Raw genomic sequence first — 21,868 nt, 5'->3', positions numbered from 1 at the left:
CAAAAATCCATTCCTGCAAATTGCAATGATAGTCTATGAGATCTGCAGATCCTCATACACACATGATTTAACTGACATTCATCTGCAGATCAAGCAATCATCCGCAGATCTGAAAATCCATCCTGGTGGATTTGATCTGCAGATGAATGTCAGTTAAATCATGTGTGTATGAGGATCTGCAGATCTCATAGACTGTCATTGCAATTTGCAGGAATGGATTTTTGGCAGGAACAGATCTTTTGCAGATACTGATCTTTTGTGTCTGTACAGCATCTGTGTGTGCAGCATCTTGCAAAGATTTTTTTCTGATGTGGAGTTCAGCTCCATAGAAAAGACTGTGTAGAGTATGGCTCTCATACTACATGAAGGGTGGTAAGATTGGTCTGTGATCTTTCATTTTCCAAAGACTATAGTCTGATGTGTGTATGTACCTTTAAAGTTAGCAACATAGGGAAAAATACGTTTTATAGTGCAATTTACTCTAGGGTATTGTTCATTTATATTTACAGTATGTATTTTAAGATTGTTCAATAAAGGATTTTGAAACTCTAATCAATCAGAAATGCAGTGGTCAAAATAGAAAATCTTGATTAGATTATTGCTGCCTTGAGCAGCACAGACTGTTGGTAACAGCAGATTTGATCAATTATTCAAACAAATTTACATGTAAATCCGATTCAGATCTGAGTGCCTGTAGGGTAGAATTCACTTTTTAAAGTCCTTGCTTTATTGATAGATGCAAAACGATTGAACTGGTGTATCTCAGGTAGCTGACAGGAGGAAGGCGCTGGGGTGGATGCAGCAGAGCTTGGTCTACCTCTCTTTCACACAGATGAAAATGAAGTATGGGTGATGTGAAACTCGTCTCATTGCTCAGGCTTCTGAAGTGGTAGCAGGAAAAAAGGGCGCAGGAGGAGGGTGGACGAAAAGGGCGCTGCCATAGACTTTATTGCAATTATTTTTAATACAGCAAAAAAGGCAGAAAAAAAGGTGCTGTGAAACAGTATCAGAACATTATAGTTTTTGAAGTAGTTATTGTTTTAGAAGCTTGCAACGTTATGTTTTTTGTCATATTATTTCATTTATATGTACAGATTTATTATCAAAGTTATCAAAGATTTTATCGTTTCTATGTGTAAAAGTGTCTTTCTGCAGAGGGAGTGGTTAGGGTTACGCAAGACTAGGGGGAGTGGTTAGGTTTGGGCACCAACGGGGGGGATAATTAGGGTTAGGCACCAGCGGGGCAGGGGGTTGTAATTAGGGTTATGCGCCACCAGGGGAGCGGTTAGTTTTAGGCACCACCAGGGGAGGGTTCTGTGTGAGAGTAGGGTTGGGTTAAGGTGTATTGTTGAATTACGTGCACGATTTTTAACGTTAATATCTTTTCATTATTATTTCCCATCTGTAATTACAATGGTATTTATCGTTAACCAAATTTGACAACGATGTTTATCGTTATCAGATTTTGTTATCCACCCGTGCTATTTTGTTATCAAGCCAAGCCCTTTTTTTCACTGCACCCTTTTTTCATGCATGCTGAAGTATTTGCAGTGATGTCTGTAAAGCATGAAATCTATTCAAAATCTGTGTGCACCTGCTAGGTCTCCCAGTCCACCTGGGGACATACGGGGCAGAGGCAGCTTGCTCTCACCTGTCTGCAGCAAGGTCTCCATGTCTTCTCTCCCCACCGGCTACTCTTCTTGTACCTTTATTCCTGACTCCCGGGGAGCATGTGAGACCCGTGTTATACAAGGGAACACTAGAGGCAGCGTGGTCCGTACCTTATGTTACCACTAGAGGCCTCTAGTATTTGGCCTCTAGCATTTATGTCACAAATGGGCCTGGGACTTGGGAGAGAAGAGACTAAGAGAAGAAAACCTCAGTGTGGACGCCGCTAGCAACATGGCCTTGACCTGCCCCAATCGTCTAAAATTTTCCATCCTGCACGATTTTTCGGTCATTTGGGAATCGATTGCTAGCAGATTTGATCAATTTGGCTGGATAACATTAAAAAGGTTGCCACAAGATTCGACGATCAGATAGATCCATGTCAGATTAAATCTGATCTGAGAGATCTATTACTGCCACACATTGGACATAGAGTTTTAATAGATTTCAGCATCTAACCACAGCACTGCACAGTTTGATGCAATGCAGCTCTATGGGCTGTCAATCAATATCTTCCATCCCCCAAAAATCTAATGATCAGGCTTGCCACATAATTGCTTTCTAGGGGGTTGGATCAGACGAATCAAATCAGTTGGATATCAATGGGAAAAATTGATGTGTATGGCCACCTTTAGGCACCCAGTAATGGGAAGTGTGGTTAGCTAGGAAGACAAGGGGGATGCTGCTAATCTCAACTCCACAGTCCACTAAAGAGCCACACCATTGTAAAATCCCATAAGACGTCACCGCACATCCATCTGCTTCAGCAGTGTAGATATTTATTTTTTTGTTCTAGTCCAGTGCTGTCCAACTGTGCGGTCTAGAGGGGGGTGGAGCAGCAGCGTCCTCGCTTGGGGGAAGGGGAGATTAAGAAGTGGGCATGGCAGAAGTAGTGTGAGGAAGCAAACAAACTGGCCACAGCAAGAGCTCTCGAGGGCCGCTATTTTGGACAGCCCTGTTCTAGATAATGCTTAACGGCAGGGAGCATTCACAGCACTGCTGTGTATGGTGTACCGACTGCTGAGGTGGACTGAATCGTATTTTTATAATTAAATGATGTCAAATTTTGTTTGACTTTGTTTGATTGTAAGTTTACTTCTTGTTTAGCTAGAATATATAAGATGCATTTACCAAGAGAATAAAAACAAAAATGCTACAATAGGCTCAGGGTTCTCCATAATGGACTATTCCAATCAGGTCAGTCTTTATTTCTACACAACTGCATTTTCCAATCGTTGTGCCTGCTCAACAGGAGGATCATGCCTGCAACTTGTAAAACCACTGAATTTTCGAGTATGTTGTTTACCAAACCTCAAGAACCAGCAATGGTGCATATTTTGTAGGCATCACAGGTGAGGGTGTTAGTGCCTCAGTATTGTGGATTGTTTACTTTCTTGAATCCCTTCAAAACATGCCCTGTTGGTGGGAACATCTTATGACCATCAGCTCAGTTTCTATAATTTGTTAATACTTAACAATTCTTTGTCTACACAGATGGCCAAGGGCCTGAAGGAGATAAGGGCTACTGGCCTACTCAGTCAGCACTGACTACCCGTCTTCGACGTCTTGTAACTGCATTCCAGCGCACCACCAAGTTTAGGCAGATCCAACAAATTCCAACCATGTTTCCAGTTCATGCAACTGTAACACAATCACTTTACGAAGAAGCTTCACTGAATCCAAAGGTTGCTGCAAAAATCGAAAGACAGCAGAGGTGTTTTTCTTACATTTGTTTGCAAGTCTGAACACTGTTCCCCGCCCCCGTCTGTGTCTCTATTGTCCCCCTCTGTGCCTCCAGGGTCTATTGTGCCCCTACTGTTCCCCTGTGCTTCAAATGTCATCCTACTGTCTCTCTGTGCTTCCATTGTCATCCTACTGTCCCTCTGTGCTTTCTCCTGTTCCCCTGTGATCCCAGTTTGCTGCTTCTGTCATCCTGTGCCTTCCCCTGTCCATATATGCCCCCACTTTGTGTTATTTTGTCCTCCTATTGCCCTTTTGTGCCTTCTTTTGTCTCTCTGTTTCTATCGCCTTTAATGTGGAAATGACATCATCTTGTTGGTGCGGTATCTGTTACAGCAGGTGGTTTGTATGTCAGATATTCGCAAACGGGACTACCTGTATCTCATATCATAGGAATGGGCTTAATTTATAGACTATAATAAATGCAGCAATCAGTATGTTCACTCAGATTTTGAAGTGTTAGCTTTGTGTTACTGCCCTTGGCTTTTTGGAGTTAAGCCAAATTACTTGGGTCAGATGCACATCGAGCTATCTTAAAGCGGACCCAAACCAAACATTTTTTTAATGCAAAATAATTAGTTGCACTACTCTGACACATATAAAGATAAATAAACACTCCTTCAAGCCTATGAGCATTTCAGTGCATGCTTTTCACCCTTCTCTTTTCATAACTAGGGTTATACAGGTGGCAGCCATTAGCAATTCCTTCTTTGCTGGACACCATCTACTCTACCAGTCTGCCGGATTCTGTCCCGGTAATATGAAAGGAGGGGAGGGGTTCCTCCAATAAATGTAAAATATTTTATATTTGTCATCATGCAGCTGAAAAAAGCTGCTATTTATTATTATAATGTAGAAAACAGATTTTATTCCTTAAATTTTGTATTTTTAATTTGGGTCCACTTTAAAGAGAATCTGCATTGTTAAAATCGCACAAAAGTAAACATACCAGTGCGTTAGGGGACATCTCCTTTTCCCCTCTGTCACAATTTTGCCGCTCCCCGCCGCATTAAAAGTAGTCAAAAACAGTTTTAAAACGTTTGTTTAGAAACAAACAAAATGGCCACCAAAACCGGAAGTAGGTTGATGTACAGTATGTCCACAAATAGAAAATACATCCATACACAAGCAGGCTGTACACAGCCTTCCTTTTGAATCTCAAGAGATCGTTTGTGTGTTTACCTTCCTCCCCCTGCAGCTATCATTCACTGAACAGTGACAGGCTGATTGTTTCTTCCTGCAGACAGCTCTGTGTCTGTAATTCCTCAGTATGTGACAGAACCAGCTCAGAGGATGATTTATCCAGCTTGTAAAAGGCAGGCAGCTCTCTTCTCTCACTGACAAGAGAGCAGAGAGGCTGCCTAATCTAAATAACACACTGGAGTGTGCCTGGAGGGGGCCGTGCATAACAGATCAACAACACTGAAGAGTTGGCAGCCTTCCAGACACAGGGCGACAAATCCGACAGGAGAGAGATAAGTTGATGTATTACAGAGATGGTGATAGTAGAAAGTGCTGCAATAAGCCAGAGCACATTAGAATAGGTTTAGGAACTTGTAGGATAGTAGAAAAAAGATGACATTTTTGTTAGTCTCTTTAAGTATTGTGCAATCATAAATAAGTTTGGTTAAATAGCCATGTCTATGTGTGCATACAGCTTATGACAAATAATCCTTAAATATTTTGTGTATGACTTAGGTGGACTCGAAGAGAGGAAGCAGACTTTTACAGGGTCGTCTCCACATTTGGCGTGGTGTTTGATCCAGGGAGGGGGCAATTTGATTGGACCAAGTTTCGAGCCATGGCCAGACTACATAAGAAAACCGATGAGTCTCTTGAGAAATACCTCTATGCCTTTATAGCAATGTGTCGGAGGGTGTGTCGGCTGCCTTCTAAAGAAGGTGCGTATTTACTGTTGATGTAGATAAGCTGTCTGATATGTTGCATGGCTAGTTCTATCCCTAAACAGCACCTTATGCCTGAGACACACTGTGAGCACTTTTCTGACCATTAGAGCTGTGTCTGCATTTGAATATAAAAAAATGCTGCCATTGACTTGCATTAAAACCAGGGCTGTAGAGTCGGAGTCGGAGCAATTTTGGGTGCCTGGAGTCGGAGTCGGGAAAAAATGCACCGACTCCGACTCCTACTCCTAATGAATTTGTAACTGTAATTAAAATAGAAAATATGATAAAATGTTCTATTTCTCAGATAATAGTCATTAAAAATAATGTATATATACAGTAATAGATGTGTTCAGTCCACAAAAATGAAATAAACCAATCAAAATTAGTTACTTGTGCTGCTTCAATAAAGCAGTCCCCGTATTTTTAAAGGGACACTTAAGCCAAGAAAAAAAAAATTGTTTTACTCACCTGGGGCTTCTACCAGCCCCCTGCAGCAGTCCTGTGCCCTCGCAGCCACTTACTAATCCTCTGGTCCCCCGCTGCCAGCTAGTTTTGTTTTTGCTGACAGGACTGTCGGCAAACTCATTTTTTTTTTCTGGCTTAAGTGTCCCTTTAAAGTCAGATATACATATCTGATTGTGACTGTACAGTATATATGATGTGTACACAGGAATCTCTTATATATACAAAATAACATCTATGCTGTAAGTATAAAGCCTGATGTGTAGCTGTGTCACTAATCGAGATGGTCAATGAGATGGAAATAATTCTGCATTCATGCTGGTTTATGCAAATGTATGCACTCTCTTTGCTCATTAAATCAAATAAATTGATATGTTGTTAAAATTTGGTTTGGTGACTATGAATTAAAGGGTACCTGAGACTAATTAAAAGAAAAGCTTTATACATATCTGGGGCTTCCTCCAGCCCCCTTCAGGCCCTTCAGGCCATTCGGTCCCTCGCTGTCCTCCTCCGCCACCTGGATCTTCTGCTATGAGTCCAGGTAATTCAGCTAGTCAGAGCAGTCTGGCTACGTGCCGCTTCCACAGCCAGGAGCGTTCTGCACCTGCACAATAGTGCTGCGCAGGTGTAGTAGGCTCCCAGCGGCGGAGTGTGTGCACTACACCAGACTGGCTCAAGTACCTGGACTCATAGCAGAAGATCCAGGTGGCGGAGGAGGACAGCGAGGGACTGATTAGCCTGAAGGGGGCTGAAGGAAGCCCCAGGTATGTATAAAACTTTAATTTCATCTTTCTCAGGTTTACTTTGTTACACAGTAGTACTATACTCTACATATGCTCTCCCCACAGAGCTGCAGGGAATCCACTGAGAATGTTGTGCACATTGAACACAGAGGTGTTGTCTATCACCCATAAACCTTGTTCAGATTGTGCATGAAGAATGTTTAATAGAGGAAGAATCTCCTCATTCCCCTGCAGAGTACCTGCACATCATTCTTACATGTACCCACAGTTACATTGCCTAGGGCCAGATAGATGTTCTTTGTTCCGGTCTGTACCTCTTACAAGTACTCTTACCAAGGACTAGTTTTAGTCTAAAGGGAATAAATATAGTAGTCTACATATCCTTGTCACTTCAGTTGTCTTGTAAAATGTGTATGCTCGGTGTGTATTCGACTCCACAAGTGGGGCTTGCACTCTTTTGCAGGTAGGCACTTGCCTGTTTTTAAGTAGCGCTGTTCATTTCCTTGCTATGTACTAATTTATTTCGTTTTTGGTCAGCTGCTCCCACTTAACAGCCATGCTTTTGGTGTATATGCAGAGCTTCTGTTTGGGTTCAAGGTGCGTTTGTAGTTTCTGGGGGGGCTCAGCGCACCTCTGATTGGAGGCCATTCGGAGGCGGCCTGGTGTTGCGCTGATCCACCTTTTGCGCATTTTTCAAAATTCCTAAGCGTTGGCAGTTGAGACGAATTTCACGTTACATACTGTTAATCAACAAAATTGTAATATGCAAATTAGAGGAGGAGGAGTCTGAGTCGGTGGAATCCTAAACTGAGGAGTCGACTCCACAGCCCTGATTAAAACCGCAGAAATCACAATATTTCAAAAAATCGTGATCATAGCAATTTTACTGCAATTTTAATGCAAGTCAATGGGAGCGTTTTTTTTGAAAAAAATCCGACAGTGTTGACGGCCACAAAAGCGCTCACAGTGTGTCCAGGTCTGAAGTAAAGCCAGGCTTATTTAGACAAGGTGAGACAGATAACATTTATATTGCGCTTTTCTCCCGACGGACTCAAAGTGCCAGAGCTGCAGCCACTAGGACGCGCTCTATAGGCAGTAGCAGTGTTAGTCTAAGGTCCCCTACTGAATAGGTGCTGGCTTACTGAACAGGCAGAGCCGAGATTCGAACCCAGGTCTCCTATGTCAGAGGCAGAGCCCTTAACCAGTACACTATCCAGCACCTATTTAGGTTCATGTGGGCAGAATGTAGAGAAATTGCTGGGCACATGAATAGTTTGGGCAGCACGATGGCGTAGTGGTTAGCTCTCTCGCCTTGCAGCGCTGGGTCCCTGGTTCGAATCCCAGCCAGGGCACTATCTGCAAAGAGTTTGTATGTTCTCTCCGTGCCTGCGTGGGTTTCCTCCGGGCACTCCGGTTTCCTCCCACATTCCAAAAACATACGGATAAGTTAATTGGCTTCCCCTAAAAATTGGCCCTAGACTACAGTACTTACACTACATAATATAGACATATGGCAATGGTAGGGATTAGATTGTGAGCTCCTTTGAGGGACAGTTAGTGACAAGATATATATATATACACTGTACAGCGCTGCGTAATATGTCAGCGCTATTTAAATACTAAATAATAATAGTTTGATTTGATTAAAACGCCTTGCTATGTACTTGTATTTTAATCGGAAAGAAATGGTAGCTCAGTGGAATAGCCTGAACCATGTCCATCCACAAGTGTTAGGGGTGAACTACAAAGTCAAAGGATCGGTCTCCTTTTATTCTACTTTAGCTAGGCTGCTGGCATAATTCCTGTAACAGTAAATATGTGTTACTTTGGTTAGAAACAATATTGTCTCCTCAGCACAGCATGCCCTAAAACCTGTCCACTCCCAATCACGTCTAGATAGCTGCGGTGTACCAGTTTCTTCCTTAGAAGAAAGGCCATGCAACCACAGCCGGGAATTAAACCTAGGGCTGCCACTTGAAGCACCTCCAGTGTCTTGATTAATACTGTTACATTCAAAAAATCACTGTAAATTAGATATTGATGTGATATATTATATACATATGATACTGACCTAGCATAATTAACCTCAGCATTCTGTCTTCCAGAAATGACGGACTCTTCAATTTCAATCCAACCAATTACAGAAGAGAGGGCTTCCAGAACCTTATACCGTATTGAGCTTCTTCGAAAGGTGCGAGAGCAAGCAATTCGGCACCCGCAGCTGTTTGAGCGTCTGAAACTTTGCCAACCAAGCCCTGACTTGCCACTGTGGTGGGAATGTGGTACCCATGATGGGGATTTGTTAACTGGAGCTGCGAAACATGGTGTAAGCAGAACAGACTATCACATCTTGCGGGATCCAGAGCTTTCCTTCATGGCAGCTCAAAGGAATTACAACCAGAATAAAGGAACATCTTCTAATTCACTTGTAGCACCACTTAACCAGCTACCATTGTTGGCATCACCACTTACTCCTCAATCAAGAACACATGAACTAAAAGGGAGCCCTAATGAGGAGGTTAAAGTGAAAGATGATGTTGAAAAGCAGGACATCCAAATGTCGGAGGAAGAATACACAAACGTTAAAGTAGAAGCAATGCGTTATGTCAATGGGCCCCTGCCTCACACTGTAGAACATAAGCAAGCTGTTAAGTCGGAGACTGACAGGCGCATGGTGGCAGCAAGGACTGAGCCTTTAACGCCAAACCTAACTTCCAAGAAACAGAGAGTCCGCAAACGAGGTTCAGCTTCAAGTTCAGACTCGGATACAGACTCAAACCGATCATCATGCTCATCCAGATCGTCTTCTTCCTCATCTTCTTCCTCCTCTTCTTGCTCACGCTCAGGATCCAGTTCTTCCTCCTCTTCTTCGTCCTCCTGTTCCTCATCATCCTCTTCGTCTTCCTCCTCCTCTTCATCCTCATCGTCTTCCTCTGAGGACAGTGATAGTGATGATGGGGATGGACAAAAATGCGGTAAGTATGGGAGTGGTGTAACACAGGCTGCACACATCCTGACTGAAGATTGTATATGGAAAGTCTTGATTTATGTGGTAGATCACCAATGCCCATTTTAGGGCAGTGTGAGCAGGAAAACCGTTTTTTTAGTTACCGTATCTGATTTTTTTTGCATGAATATCAGGTCACACTATCTTTTTGGGAATGGGCTCAGGACACATGGCCCCACCATGAGATTGCTATCTGATCTTAGTAAACTTGCAGGAAGCGTTTCTCTCATGTATAATAATAATGTATGGACTCCTTTCATTCTTGCAGCTAAGGGCTCATTCACACTGTCAGTTATGACACACTGCACATTGTGTGCGACATGCATGTTAACATTCAAATCAATTGACTTTCATGTTACGGTTGTCAGTGCAGAATGCAATGTAGCACCACCAGTAATGCTGTATCTCATGATGCATGCAATTTTCCGTCTGGTATATTGTGTACCCTGCCGTGCTTCAGTAACCTCTCACCCCTATACAGTACACTGTTGTCCAGTGGCCACCATCCCTCGCCTCTTCAGTTCCTGGTGTCTAGTCCCCCTGGTGGTCTAGTGCTTCTTTTTACCCCCTCCCCATCCTTCCTGGAGGTCTAGTGGCCCAACGTTCTGTGCTTCCTTTATGCCCCAGTGTATGCAGAGAAGGGTTCCAGCTGTAGTGGTGCTTGTCTCACCTCCTTAGGGCTCCAACAATGTAAATTAATCTACTACTGCAGGCATTCACTCTCTGACCATCTAGTTCTTGTGTTGTGTGTAATCACACAGCGAGGAAGAGGAGAATTAGGAAGTAGAGCAAGCGCACGCTTTAGAGGATGGATGGACGTTGTTGGAGTCCTGAGGAGGTGAGACAAGCATAACTACTGCTGCGATGCTACCCTGCATATACTGGAGCTGGGGAGGCACAGGACATGGAGGGGTGATCACGCACCAGGCCAGCTGCAATACAAATTCAAAATTACCTTCACAGGCCAAATATAATTACTGTTCAGGCCAAATTATGCCCACGGGCCAGAGTTTGATACCACTGCCTTAGTCTGTCTTTATATGCTAAAGCCTCTTATGTGATGAATTTATTGCATTCACAGAACGCGTGCCCCATGTAAAGGCTTATGATGAAGAAAGCGTGGCCTCTATAAGCACTATTCAGGATGAAACTCAGGACAGCTTTCAGATGGACAATGGCATCCCCAGCTCCAACTCTCTTGTGCAAGGAGGATATGCATTTGCAGCTGCTCACTGGCCAAAGGTAACTGAATTATACTGTGCTGTTTTCTTTTTCGAAAAGTGCTTGTGGTACTTTACTGCCATTTATTTTAAACAGTGAAAAAGTGTTCATTCATAGTACATACTATATACTGTATAGAACATTTGTAATTTTGGAGAAATCACTCAAAAAGTGTTTAGGGAAAACAAAACATGAAAATGATCCCATAGTTGATGCGTAGCATCCCAACCAAAAGTTGATGAGTCAGCTGGATAGAATACTGCTAAAGTTGCCCATACATTAGAAGATTATGGGCAGATTCGACCAGGAGACAAATTTATCTCTAATCGAATCTGCTCATACACTACAGGCAGATTCCCATCCAATTTCAGCATGAAATCATCAGGGAATCGGCTAAGCCGCCACGTCCGCCCCGCCGCTGCTGCCGCAATGTATAAATGTATGCATTTATACATTATCTGTTCGGTGTCGGCTTCCACGCAGTGACCGTCCATCTCCCCTGGGGAAGCCACATACACGCTAGCCGCTTGCGTGTATGCGGAACCCGGCGAGATGGACGGAAACCGCGTGTAGGCCGACACCGGACAGGTAATGTATAAATGCGCGCACAGACACTGCATACATTTATACATTGCGGCGGGGGGGTTCATCGTCTCGTCGCTCGTTCGCAATTCGGCCGCCGTACCGCCGCGCACCCGACCAACCAACTTCGGCCCAAAATTTTCCAGCATGTGCGATCGACCGTGTGGCCAATTTCTTTCCCGACATTGGTCGCTTTGTCGGTCGAGCATGCACTTGGCAGCACCAATTTTCATCCAATTTGATTAATAATCGAATTGGATGGTCGATTGGTTGGCAAATGTTTGGGCCCCTTAAGGCTGTTGCCTTTGATGTGGGATATGAGCACTTTGAAAAGTGGTCGAATTCCGGCTCAAGCCAGTAGGTAAGAATAGTAAGGAGTCCTTTGGGCAAGGCTCACTAATGATCCTGGTCGCCTTGTAGCGCACCTTAAGTTCCTGCAGCTGTGGCGCTTTGAGTCCACTAGGAGAAAAGTAAATATTGTGTGCCTTGTCTACCCCTGCGGCAGGGTCTAATTTGATGGCAAATATTAGGCTACTGGGATAACCGTGGTAGCATGTACCTAATATTAGGAGCCTCAGATGTTAATCAGTTTTGATTTTTCTTTAAATGTGTAACAAGCATGGATCTGGCAGCCGCTGACTCGAAGGGGGAGTCTGCAACCGCCTCTCTCCCTGGCTCTCAAGCGTTTTCCGTTCCCTTGGCGTCTAGAACGCCGGGAACGATATCTCCAGCTCATAGGGTCTCTGTCTCGCGCGGGCGCGCGCGGAGACATGACCTTTATGCGGGCAGAAGGCGCGTCAGCTGACCTGCCGGTCGGCTGACGTCACTGATGACTCTCGCCGCGCCGATTGGCAGAATCCGTGGTGGGAGTGGCTGGAAGCGTGCCTCCGCTTCTTAAGCCTCCAGTCTACATTCGTTCCCTGTCTGCTGGCGTGAATACTTTGTGTTAGCGCTCAGACCTTAAGACTAGTGCCAGGTGTTGAAACCAAGGACTTCACACCAAGACTAGGATTGTTGTTATATTGTATTCGATTACCTGTGTATGATTCTGGCTATACCTCTGACCTTGCTTCCTGCTTAACGCTTCTGTACTTCTGCCTATCTGATTAGTTGCTGAACTCTGCCTGATTACTGATTACTCTTCTGTCTCACGATTCTGTACTGATACTTACCTCTCTGTTGCCGAACCTAGCCTGTCTGACCTCTCTGCTCACCAGTGGGCCCTCGCCACTGGTGAGGTACTATTGTCTCACCAGCTTCTCTAGGGAGATAGTTTCTTATTGCTCCATTAGTGACTGATAGCACCTTTCCAGCTCCTCTGGAAAGGTCTGATCAAGTCTATACAGTCACTTTCACTACTAGTACCTGGCCAGCCCCTCTGGTGAAGGACTAGTCTGTATTTTCCTATTCTCTCACTGCTTGTACCTTTCCCAGCCCTTTGGAAAGGTCTGTGCTAGTATATGCAGTCAGTGTACTGATAGTACTTTACCAGCTCCTTTGGTAAAGCTCCTTACAGTTGCACTAATACACAACTCTGTCAGTATTTCTACCAGCTATACTTGCATTATTGGTGATTCTGCAGATCACCACATAATCAGGTATAGTGTCTGTATTATTGGTGATACTGCAGATCACCTATAATCAGACGTCTGAGTTGCAGCACCCAACCGTTACAAAATGTCTGCTTGAAAGGATATAGGCAGCATATGCAAAGATACTGCCTGTCCACCCCCTCTGATGACTCAGGCTGCACTGTAACAGCTCTCTTCTCCTCTCGCCATGCTGAATCTGTACAGGACATTGGAATGCAGGCTGAGGCTGCTCAGCAATTGCTGAGGAAGATTCAATAAAGAAATAAGATAAATTACTTGTTTACACTGGGCTGGGCTGGGCTGGGCTTCATCTGCTCCCAGTACTACGATCTTCCCCAGCATTCCCTGAGCACTGGCTAAACAGCTTGCACCTCCCGTACAGCATCAGAAGGTAGAGAGGAGAAATAGCAGTTACAGCACAGCCTGAGTCAGCGAAGGGGGAGGACATGTGGCATAGCTTGGAAAGGATCTCATGCATATGCTCTCTAACCTTTCAAGCAGACATAAAAAAAACCTGCTTAGTATCTGATGCTTTATTTTCGGTAAACACTACCAGGGTTATCCCTGTAGCCTAATTTTTGGCATAGTGCCCCTTTAAGAAGAATTTTAATTTAACCCTATGCACATTGACACTTATTAAAGCCTTAGTTTACCCATGATGAATTTCAACCTTGCATCTCATTGTCCATCATTAGTAAGTAACACTGGCAGGCTTAATGGTTAATATTACAAAAATATTTACTTTAAAGAAAACCTGTAATGAAAAAAACCTCCCTTGGGGGGTACTCACCTCGGGTGGGGGAAGCCTCTGGATCCTATTGAGGCTTCCCCCGTCCTCCTCGGTCCCATGGTGGCGGCGATAAAGCTCCCCGAACAGCAGGGATGTAAATATTTACCTTCCCGATTCCGGCGCAGAATCGGCTCTCCACTCTGAGATAGGCGGAAATAGCCGATCGCTGTCGGGCCGCTCTACTGCGCAGGCGCAAGTTGCCTGCGCAGTAGAGTGGTCCCAACAGAGATCGGCTTTTTTTGCTTATCTCTGTGCGGAGAGCCACAACAGCGCCCCCGCTGGAGCCAGGAAAAGTAAATAAATCAGCGATTTGTCGAGGGAGGATTCCGGCACACTTCAGGGTAGCTGGCGCTGGACTGCCTGCAGCTACAGGGGAGGGGGAAGCCTCATTAGAACCATGAGGCTTCCCCCTCCCTAGGTGAGTACCCCCCAGGGGAGTGCTTCAAAATGTACCTTTCGCATAAAAGTATCAGTTGAGCCATATTTGCTGTCATGTATGTTTTGTTTAGTATTATTTTAGTAAATTGCAGAGCACTTGTTTAGCCATTCTGATTAAAAATCAGTATGCACCCTAAAGAACATACGGTAAATGCATTGCTTATCATCCCGTTTCTCTTTTTCCTTTACAATCTCATGTATTCGAATTCATATTTCATGTTTTAATTGACATCCATCAAGGCTGACGTCTGCAGAGGAGGCATATGGGATGTACTGTTCACTGCGACAAGTGGCAGAAGAGATTTTCTGGTGTTTTTACAACACTGTCATCTGTCATATGATAAATCTTTCGCATGCAAATTAAAGCAGAGAAAGCAAAAATTCAATTTTTAAAATGTGCCATCAAGTTTGAAAAAATCCTGTCGGTTGTGAGTTTCAAACATCCGATCTTGAATAGCTAAGTGGGTCAACTTTGGGCAATTTGTCGATATTCAAGCACTTAAGAGTGCCAAGATTAAAAAATGTAGGGCCTATCTGTTAATGCTTTTAGAATGGGTGTGTGTCAGCGGCAATAACTCTTTAGCTCCTCTGAGAGCCATTAGAGGCTTGAAACTCCACCCCTTCATCGGCAAAACTGCTGTGGCGGTTTTTTTTCAAGTTTTCTGAAACGCAGCCACCTTCACCTTTGTCACCTCGGCCCACCCTCAGCTCGGCAACCATGAACCACAGTGTTGCACTGCTCAATGCAATGCAATGCTATGGGCTGTTGATCTGCTGCTGCTCCTACCCTGTCCTGATCAATGGAAATTTTCCATCCAACGAGATCAATCATTGAATCGAAACTACAATCAATCTGACCTGTTGGAACATAGATTTCTGGCAAATTTGATTGAAGTGTTTGATTCTGCTGGGAATCGACCAGGAAATCTATAGATGTACCTTAAAGGACAATGAAGTGAGAGTGATATGGAGGCTGACATATTTATTTCCCTTTAAACAATGCAAAATGCCTGGCTGTCCTGCTGACCCTCTGCCTCCAATACCTTTAGCCATACACCCTGGGCAAGCACACAGATCTGAAGTTTGACTTCATTTGCCGCATGCTTGTTCCAGGCATGTGATTCGATCAATACTGCAGCCAGAAAGATCAGCAGGATGCCAGGCTACTGGTATTGTTTGAAAATAAATAAATATGGCAGCCTCCATATCCCTTTCAGTTCAGTTGACCTTTAAGCCTTGTCTTCCAGGGTCTTCCTAGGTCAGGGCTGGTACAAAGTCTCTCTATCACTCTCTCTACCCTCTTGTTTCTTTCTCTCTTTCTCATATACATACACACACGTAGGCAGTGCAATTCAATTTAACTGACTTATTAACTATTTCCACAGGATCGTGTAATAATTAACAGACTGGACAGCATTTGCCAAGCAGTATTGAAAGGGAAGTGGCCTATGCCCCGAAAGACCTATGACGGGGCCAGTGTAGTGACCTTCTATACCAACCAGCTCCTAGACAGCCATGGGGCCTCCTCAGAATACAGTGATCCAGGATCACAGGCACCCACCAGCGTGGCCATCAAGGAAGAACCCAGCCAATCGCCACAGATGTCAAAGGTGAAGAAGCATGTACCAGAAAAGGAGTTTACAGTGAAAATCAAAGACGTATGTGCATATTTTTCTCTTGCCCTGGGACCTGGTTGCTGTGTGCAGCATGCTCATGCTCCAGCTGGCTGCCTGCTCTTTCTTACTACTTAACTCCTCCCAATTTTTCGGAGTGGCTCTTGCTTTTTTTTTTTGTGCCACTGTTAAGCTCATTGCGCTTGGATCTGCCAAATATTAATTTAAACCGCAATTTTCCATAAGATTCAGGCTAACTTCATAGCCATCCTGGGTTTGTGTTATGCTTCCATACGGTGCTGTTTAATGCACTGACTACCTTTCAGATAGCATTTTTGTGTGTGTGAGTTTTCCCTAATGCGTTTGGCTGTATTAATAATTTTAGCATGCTATTCCACATGCTTTGCAGAGGCCTGTTATTTTACATACATTGTACTGACATTCTTGTCTGATTGGAGAATACACTGTTTGCAGCAAGAATAGCTATTTATCCAATAATATTTAGTATGTTCTACTTCTAAACCTCAGTACTTTGTGAGTAGCTTTCTATAATTCTCTACAGAGATTGTTTCGTCTCCTGTCTGAGCTTGGCGATAGTAACAGAAGGATTGAGTTAGACTCCTAATATTCGTTTCCTTTTTGTATTTCTGCCACATCTTTTTAAAGAGAAACTGAAGTAAGAGGTATAGGAAGGCTGACATATTTATTTCCTTTTACATAAAACCTGTTGCTTGACAGGCCGGATCTTTTTGGCTTCAGTAGTGTCTAAATCGCACACCTAAAACAAGCATGCAGCTAATCCAGTCTGACATAGTCATAAACATCTGATCTGAATGCTTGTTCAGGGGCTATGGCTAAAGTATTAGAGGCCAAGCATCAGCCAGGACATCTGCATTGTTTAAAAGGAAATAAATATGGCAGCCTTCATATCTATTGACTTCCGTTTCTCTTTAATGAGCAACTTTACAAAAGCAGGCTAAACAGTGTATCTGGGATTTGAGCTCAGGCAGGAGATAGGACCACATTCATTTGGGGCCTACACCCAGCTTTGCATATAGGGATTGTTATCCTAGAGTTGAAAGATTTGAGACAAATATTGGGACAAAATTAGCCATCTCTAATCTATATAATCATTTAAGAGAAGTAACGTATTACACATACCATAACATATCACATGCCCTTAAAGGGAAACTGAGAAGGGGCCACAGTGAAAAAAATATGCATACCTGGGGCTTCCTCTAGCCCCCTCTGGCCTGATCGCTCCCACGCCATCCTCTTCAGACTCCCCGTATGCCCACATTTGGCCCTGGAAAGTCCTCCGGTCCTGGGGCCAACTGCACATGCATGGACAGGCCACGTGCATGCTCCAGCCTCATTCCTCTGAGCTAGCATAGTGGTTGCAGTTGGTGTGTAGTTTGTTATAACTTAGTCCTCTTTCATATGAACAGCTGGAGGTGAATTCCCCGCCTGTCAGCTGCTCTTGTGCACTGGCTGGGCACTTATTAGTGCTTCGTGGTGGACAGGCGCCCCTCCATGTGATGTCACATCTGAGTACAGCTGCAGCCACCACAGTACCTGACATGTCGTAGTTCTCTCCCACGTAGTAACACGTGTCAAGTGCTGACATGCGTGGTGTTACAAATGCTGACATTTGGCTGCATATAACTGCAGCCATACGGTGCACGTGGGCGGCAGACAGGTCATTGAACTGCCTGACAATCCTGCAGAGGCCTTAGAGACGTTGAAGCGAAAAAACCCCTCATGATATAATGCATTGGTTGTGTAGTACGGGTAATTAATAGAACGTTAGTAGCAAAGAAAATAGTTTCTTTTTTATCTTCAGGTATATACTGTAGCTTTTTTTTTACAACATTGCATCATTCTCTAATAATTCTGTAATAATTCCAGTTTCCACAATACACAATGATTTCACAGAGCAGGCTACTCACTCTTTGAACTTTTCTCTGCAGAAAAACCATAAACAAAGAAGAAACTATGATGCCTTGTTCACATTGCGTTACGGCCGCGTTTGGCGTTTTTTGACGCATTTTTGTAAAACGTTTTCCGGCGATTTACTGTGCACTGGGTTTTTTTGGGAACCGCTTTTCTAAGCGGTTTTGCCAAGCGATTGCGTTTTTTCACTTCCTGACGTGAGTCAGGAAGTGAACTCTTTGATCCAGAAAGTAATAAATACAATGTATTTATTCTTAAAAATGTGAATGCAATCGCTTCACAAAGCGATTTTGTGAGCGTTTGCGTTTTTCCTATACCTTCCATTGAGGCAAAAGCACCTCAAACATGGCCCATGTAACGCTTTTCTGAGCGGATCGCAAACGAACCGTTCAGATGTGAACTGTCTCATAGAGATTAATGGTGTAAGCGCTTTCAGGGCGTGTTTGAAAAATCGCCCATGCTTAAAATTTGCCAAAAATGTCTCTAGTGTGAACAAGCCCTGAGAGACATTTGAGATAAGAGCTTCAAAAGACAGTGCTGTCTAATAAAGTCGCAGAGCTCACAGAAGCTCTTTTGCACAGATAACTGAAGTTTCTTAACTCTTCCTGTACTGGAAATAATGAGACTCATATCTGTACTAATTATAATGTTTTATTTCTTAGCTGTACTACACATACAAATCATTATATCATAAGTACATTTTCACTTCAGATTCCCTTTAAGAAGATTATAAAAGTAGAGATTCAGGTTATAACAAATGCTCATTTTTAAAGCCATTCCATTATAAGTGGGCACGGACCGTAATCTGAAACCTCACTCCTACGTTGCTATCACAATGGCTTTTGGGCACAGTTGTTTCCCATGTTATATCTTTGTCTGCTCAGTAACTAGAGCAAAAATGAAGCAACCAGTAAGAATCACTGGGCCCGATCCAAGTCACTATTTCTCCTACAATTTCTTCTAGGAGATATTTTTTTCGCCATCTGTTTAAAACAGAGTTTGCACTCTGCAATTGAAAAAGTACCAAACAGTAGGTGAAAAAGTACTCTCAAAACTAAGCTTGAGTATTTTCTTCCTTGATGCTGGTTTAAAAGGCATTTTATTGAAAATGTGAAAATATCACCTAGGAGAAAACCTAGGTGAGAAGGTGAATTGGATCCAGGCTCATTGTTTCTTCTGACAGCTGAAACCTAACTGCTTGCTCTGGGCAACCCCAGGCTCTAGCTTTCTTGTTCCATTGTCAATTGGTTCTTGATGGTCCTAAAACCATTGACTGTTGTCAAGGAGGTGTCTTGATCAGTTGCCTGTGCTTATTACATTCAAAACACTGCAGCTCTAGTGTGCCATGGTTATCAACATCTGCATTGGACACATTAGCAACAGCTGCTTAGCAACTACCGTCAGACTCGTTTGTTGTGTTGTGGGATGTGGCCTTTATGAGGACCCTGTCCCATAGGCGACCAAGTGAGAGACTGGTTGCCATGTGGGGCAACCAAAGTTGAGCCCAAAATAAAGAAAATATGCAAAATTAATCAAGTTGCCAAATAAGCAACCCTATCCAGAGTTCTTGTTAGGCCCTGCTAATTCCAGTGTCTGTGGAAACAAAACTTGGTGTTTTTTTTCTACCCAATACATTTTATCTTGTCACTTTAAAGTGGGATTAAAGTGGAAATCCAGTGTAAATTACACATTTACTCTTGACTCTAGCCTATCCAGTACTGACCTCCACCTGCTCTTGACCTTTGGCTTGTGACCGGATTACTCCTCCTCACAACTTACCCTGAGCTTTGGCTATGGACGCCACAGCATAATTACCACTGTAAAGGATATTTGCAGTTTGCCTTATATAGCAACTTTGCTTTAATGGTTTCCAAGGTATCCTGCAAGGTGTTTTCAGAGGTATGGAAGCATCTCTGTGTGTTGTTGTTCCAAATATGCTGCACATTTTTCGGAAAGACTGGTTTACTAAAAGAGTTCAACATTTTATGGTAACTTGAACATTTGCAGGAAGTCAAGAGCAGGCCAAGGTACTAAGAACTGGATGGGCTAACCTAAACTGACAGAACAATCAGAGCTGAGCTCTAAGTGAGGGAGGCTTTGTGTAACAAGCAGGATGTTTTGGTAAAATCTTCTGGTGCCACATGTGCACAAATAAGATTGTGCATACTACGCAACTCCATAATCCATTAATCGCTTGGTAAAACGGATAGTCACAGCTGGCCTCACGTAGGTGTGGAGGGCGGTAACTAGGACCCCGATTAAGACTTTAGCTATAACCAATGGGCTTTGCCACCACTAAAGGTCAGTTGTATTTAATGTCTTATTTACATTATCCTGCATTTATGATGTTTGGGGGCAGTCTGGGTTAGTGATGCCTATAGGCAACTCTGGGGGAATATGGGTCATATTTAGTCATAGCGTGGAACATTTTCAGCACACAGGTTCACTATATAAATAGTTTTGAATGAAGTTCCAGACTGGTCAGGAGGGTAGGCTTTGTGTAATTTAAGTGTGGGTGGATTTTTTTTAGTTTTTTTTTCTTTTCTTCTTAATATATCTGCGTTCCTGCTTGAAGTCTGGTGATTGGGTTCTGCCACCAGGAATATAGTCCCTAACCATTGCTAGGATGTTTCTTGTGTAGGTACTCTCACTGATGTGAATGTATTGCCTTCCAGGAGGGTGGCTTGAAGCTGACATTTCATAAACAAGGAATTCCCCAGAAAAGGCCTCTGGATGGGGAGGAAGGATTGGGACAGCAGCAGTATTTGGCTCGATTACAAGATCTACAGAGTGCCTCAGAGTCCAGCCTTGTAACCTTTCCTAAACCTGTGGCAGCATCAGGTAAGAAAGTAGGCTAGCGGGTAATAATGCATGTGACTTCCCTGAACGTACAGATGTATTGAGGCCTATTTATAAGAGTGGACTGAACGGTCCACACTCGCTGAGTAGGCTGCAAATCCTTAATTATAATAACAGACCCAAAATTCAGACATTGATAACACGGCCCACAGAAGCCACCCCATATCAGACTCGACATCCTTAATCATGAGGCATCTACTGGTAAAATTGGCCAATCAAAATTGAATATGTATACCAGCTAAATATCAGGTTCAAAAACCAATTCTAACCTAATGAGAAAGAAGCCTCTGGATCCTATTGAGGCTTCCCTCGCGGTCCGATGGTCCCCAATGCCCGCCGTGCCCCCCCCCCACCCCTTACATCCCCTGGTGTCTAGTGGTCTTCTCTCCCTGCCCTGTACAGTTCCTTGGTGGTCTAGTGCTCTCCTCCATCCCCCATATGGCTTCCCTGGTGTCTAGTGGCCCCCTTCTCTAATCATTTCCTTGGTGTCTAGTGCTACAATTTTCAGCGAAGAAACACCCAAGCAATCAGATAAATGTGATCGGATTGGCAGAAAATAAACCTCTATGGACCTATAGGGCTCCTTTGTTCGCAGGATTGATCAGTGTTGCATCATTATCTTCCCTGGTCCACACAGACTGTGTTTCGCTACAAAATAAACCTTGTTGATGTCCCTAATTGACTGTAAACAAGTCTAATGGTGATTGTTCAACAATTTAATCTATCTTAACTTTCTATAATCTGTAGCGATATAGATGGGAAGAACTGATTGTTTTGTCGATGGTGAAATAATCGATTTATTAGGACATGTTTCCGCTAGCCTTTTTCTGATCGCTCGGGCAATTCTTTGCTGAAAATTGGACGGATAGAGAGCACCTTGAGATTGATCAGTGTGATTAAAAACATTTTTTCCCTGCTTCCAATTCCAGTACATGTTTTTTTTTTATTTGAGATTCCACCTTGAAATATTTTTAGCCTTGTGCTTTGGATTTCAGGCACATGTGATCAGAATAATTGAATCTGATCTGTCAGTTTAATTGGCTAGTGAGCAATGTTGCCAACTAATCCCTTTAATTAGTGACACATCTAAGTTATACAGGTTCTGGGGCTATTTGCACATAATCAGTGCCTTAACTGCATCTACCTAGCCACAAAACCTGTATAATTTGTCAGTAATTAAAGGGATGACTTGGCAACACTGCTAGTGAGTGGCCACCTATAGAGAGATGTTAATTGGTTGCAAATGACTCCTACTTCAGACACGTTCAGTTCTTTGACTTGTGACTCTTTCTA

At 43.4% G+C, this 21,868-nt stretch overlaps 1 protein-coding gene across 1 annotated transcript in view; it reads left to right on the top strand.

The window, feature by feature from the left end:
- Window positions 1-21,868, top strand: part of CHD9 (chromodomain helicase DNA binding protein 9) — a 246,922-nt gene that overhangs the window by 202,745 nt on the left and 22,309 nt on the right. The window contains 6 exon segments of the mRNA XM_068259704.1: window positions 3,163-3,382; window positions 5,107-5,309; window positions 8,626-9,495; window positions 10,609-10,769; window positions 15,536-15,808; window positions 20,392-20,557. Of these exon segments, the coding sequence (XP_068115805.1) occupies window positions 3,163-3,382; window positions 5,107-5,309; window positions 8,626-9,495; window positions 10,609-10,769; window positions 15,536-15,808; window positions 20,392-20,557 (1,893 nt within the window).

The sequence above is a fragment of the Hyperolius riggenbachi genome, chromosome 11 (assembly GCF_040937935.1).
Source record: "Hyperolius riggenbachi isolate aHypRig1 chromosome 11, aHypRig1.pri, whole genome shotgun sequence".
NCBI classification, from domain to species: Eukaryota; Metazoa; Chordata; class Amphibia; order Anura; family Hyperoliidae; genus Hyperolius; species Hyperolius riggenbachi.
The sequence above is the reverse complement of the archived record's forward strand: the minus strand, read 5'-3'. Positions and strand labels throughout refer to the sequence as shown.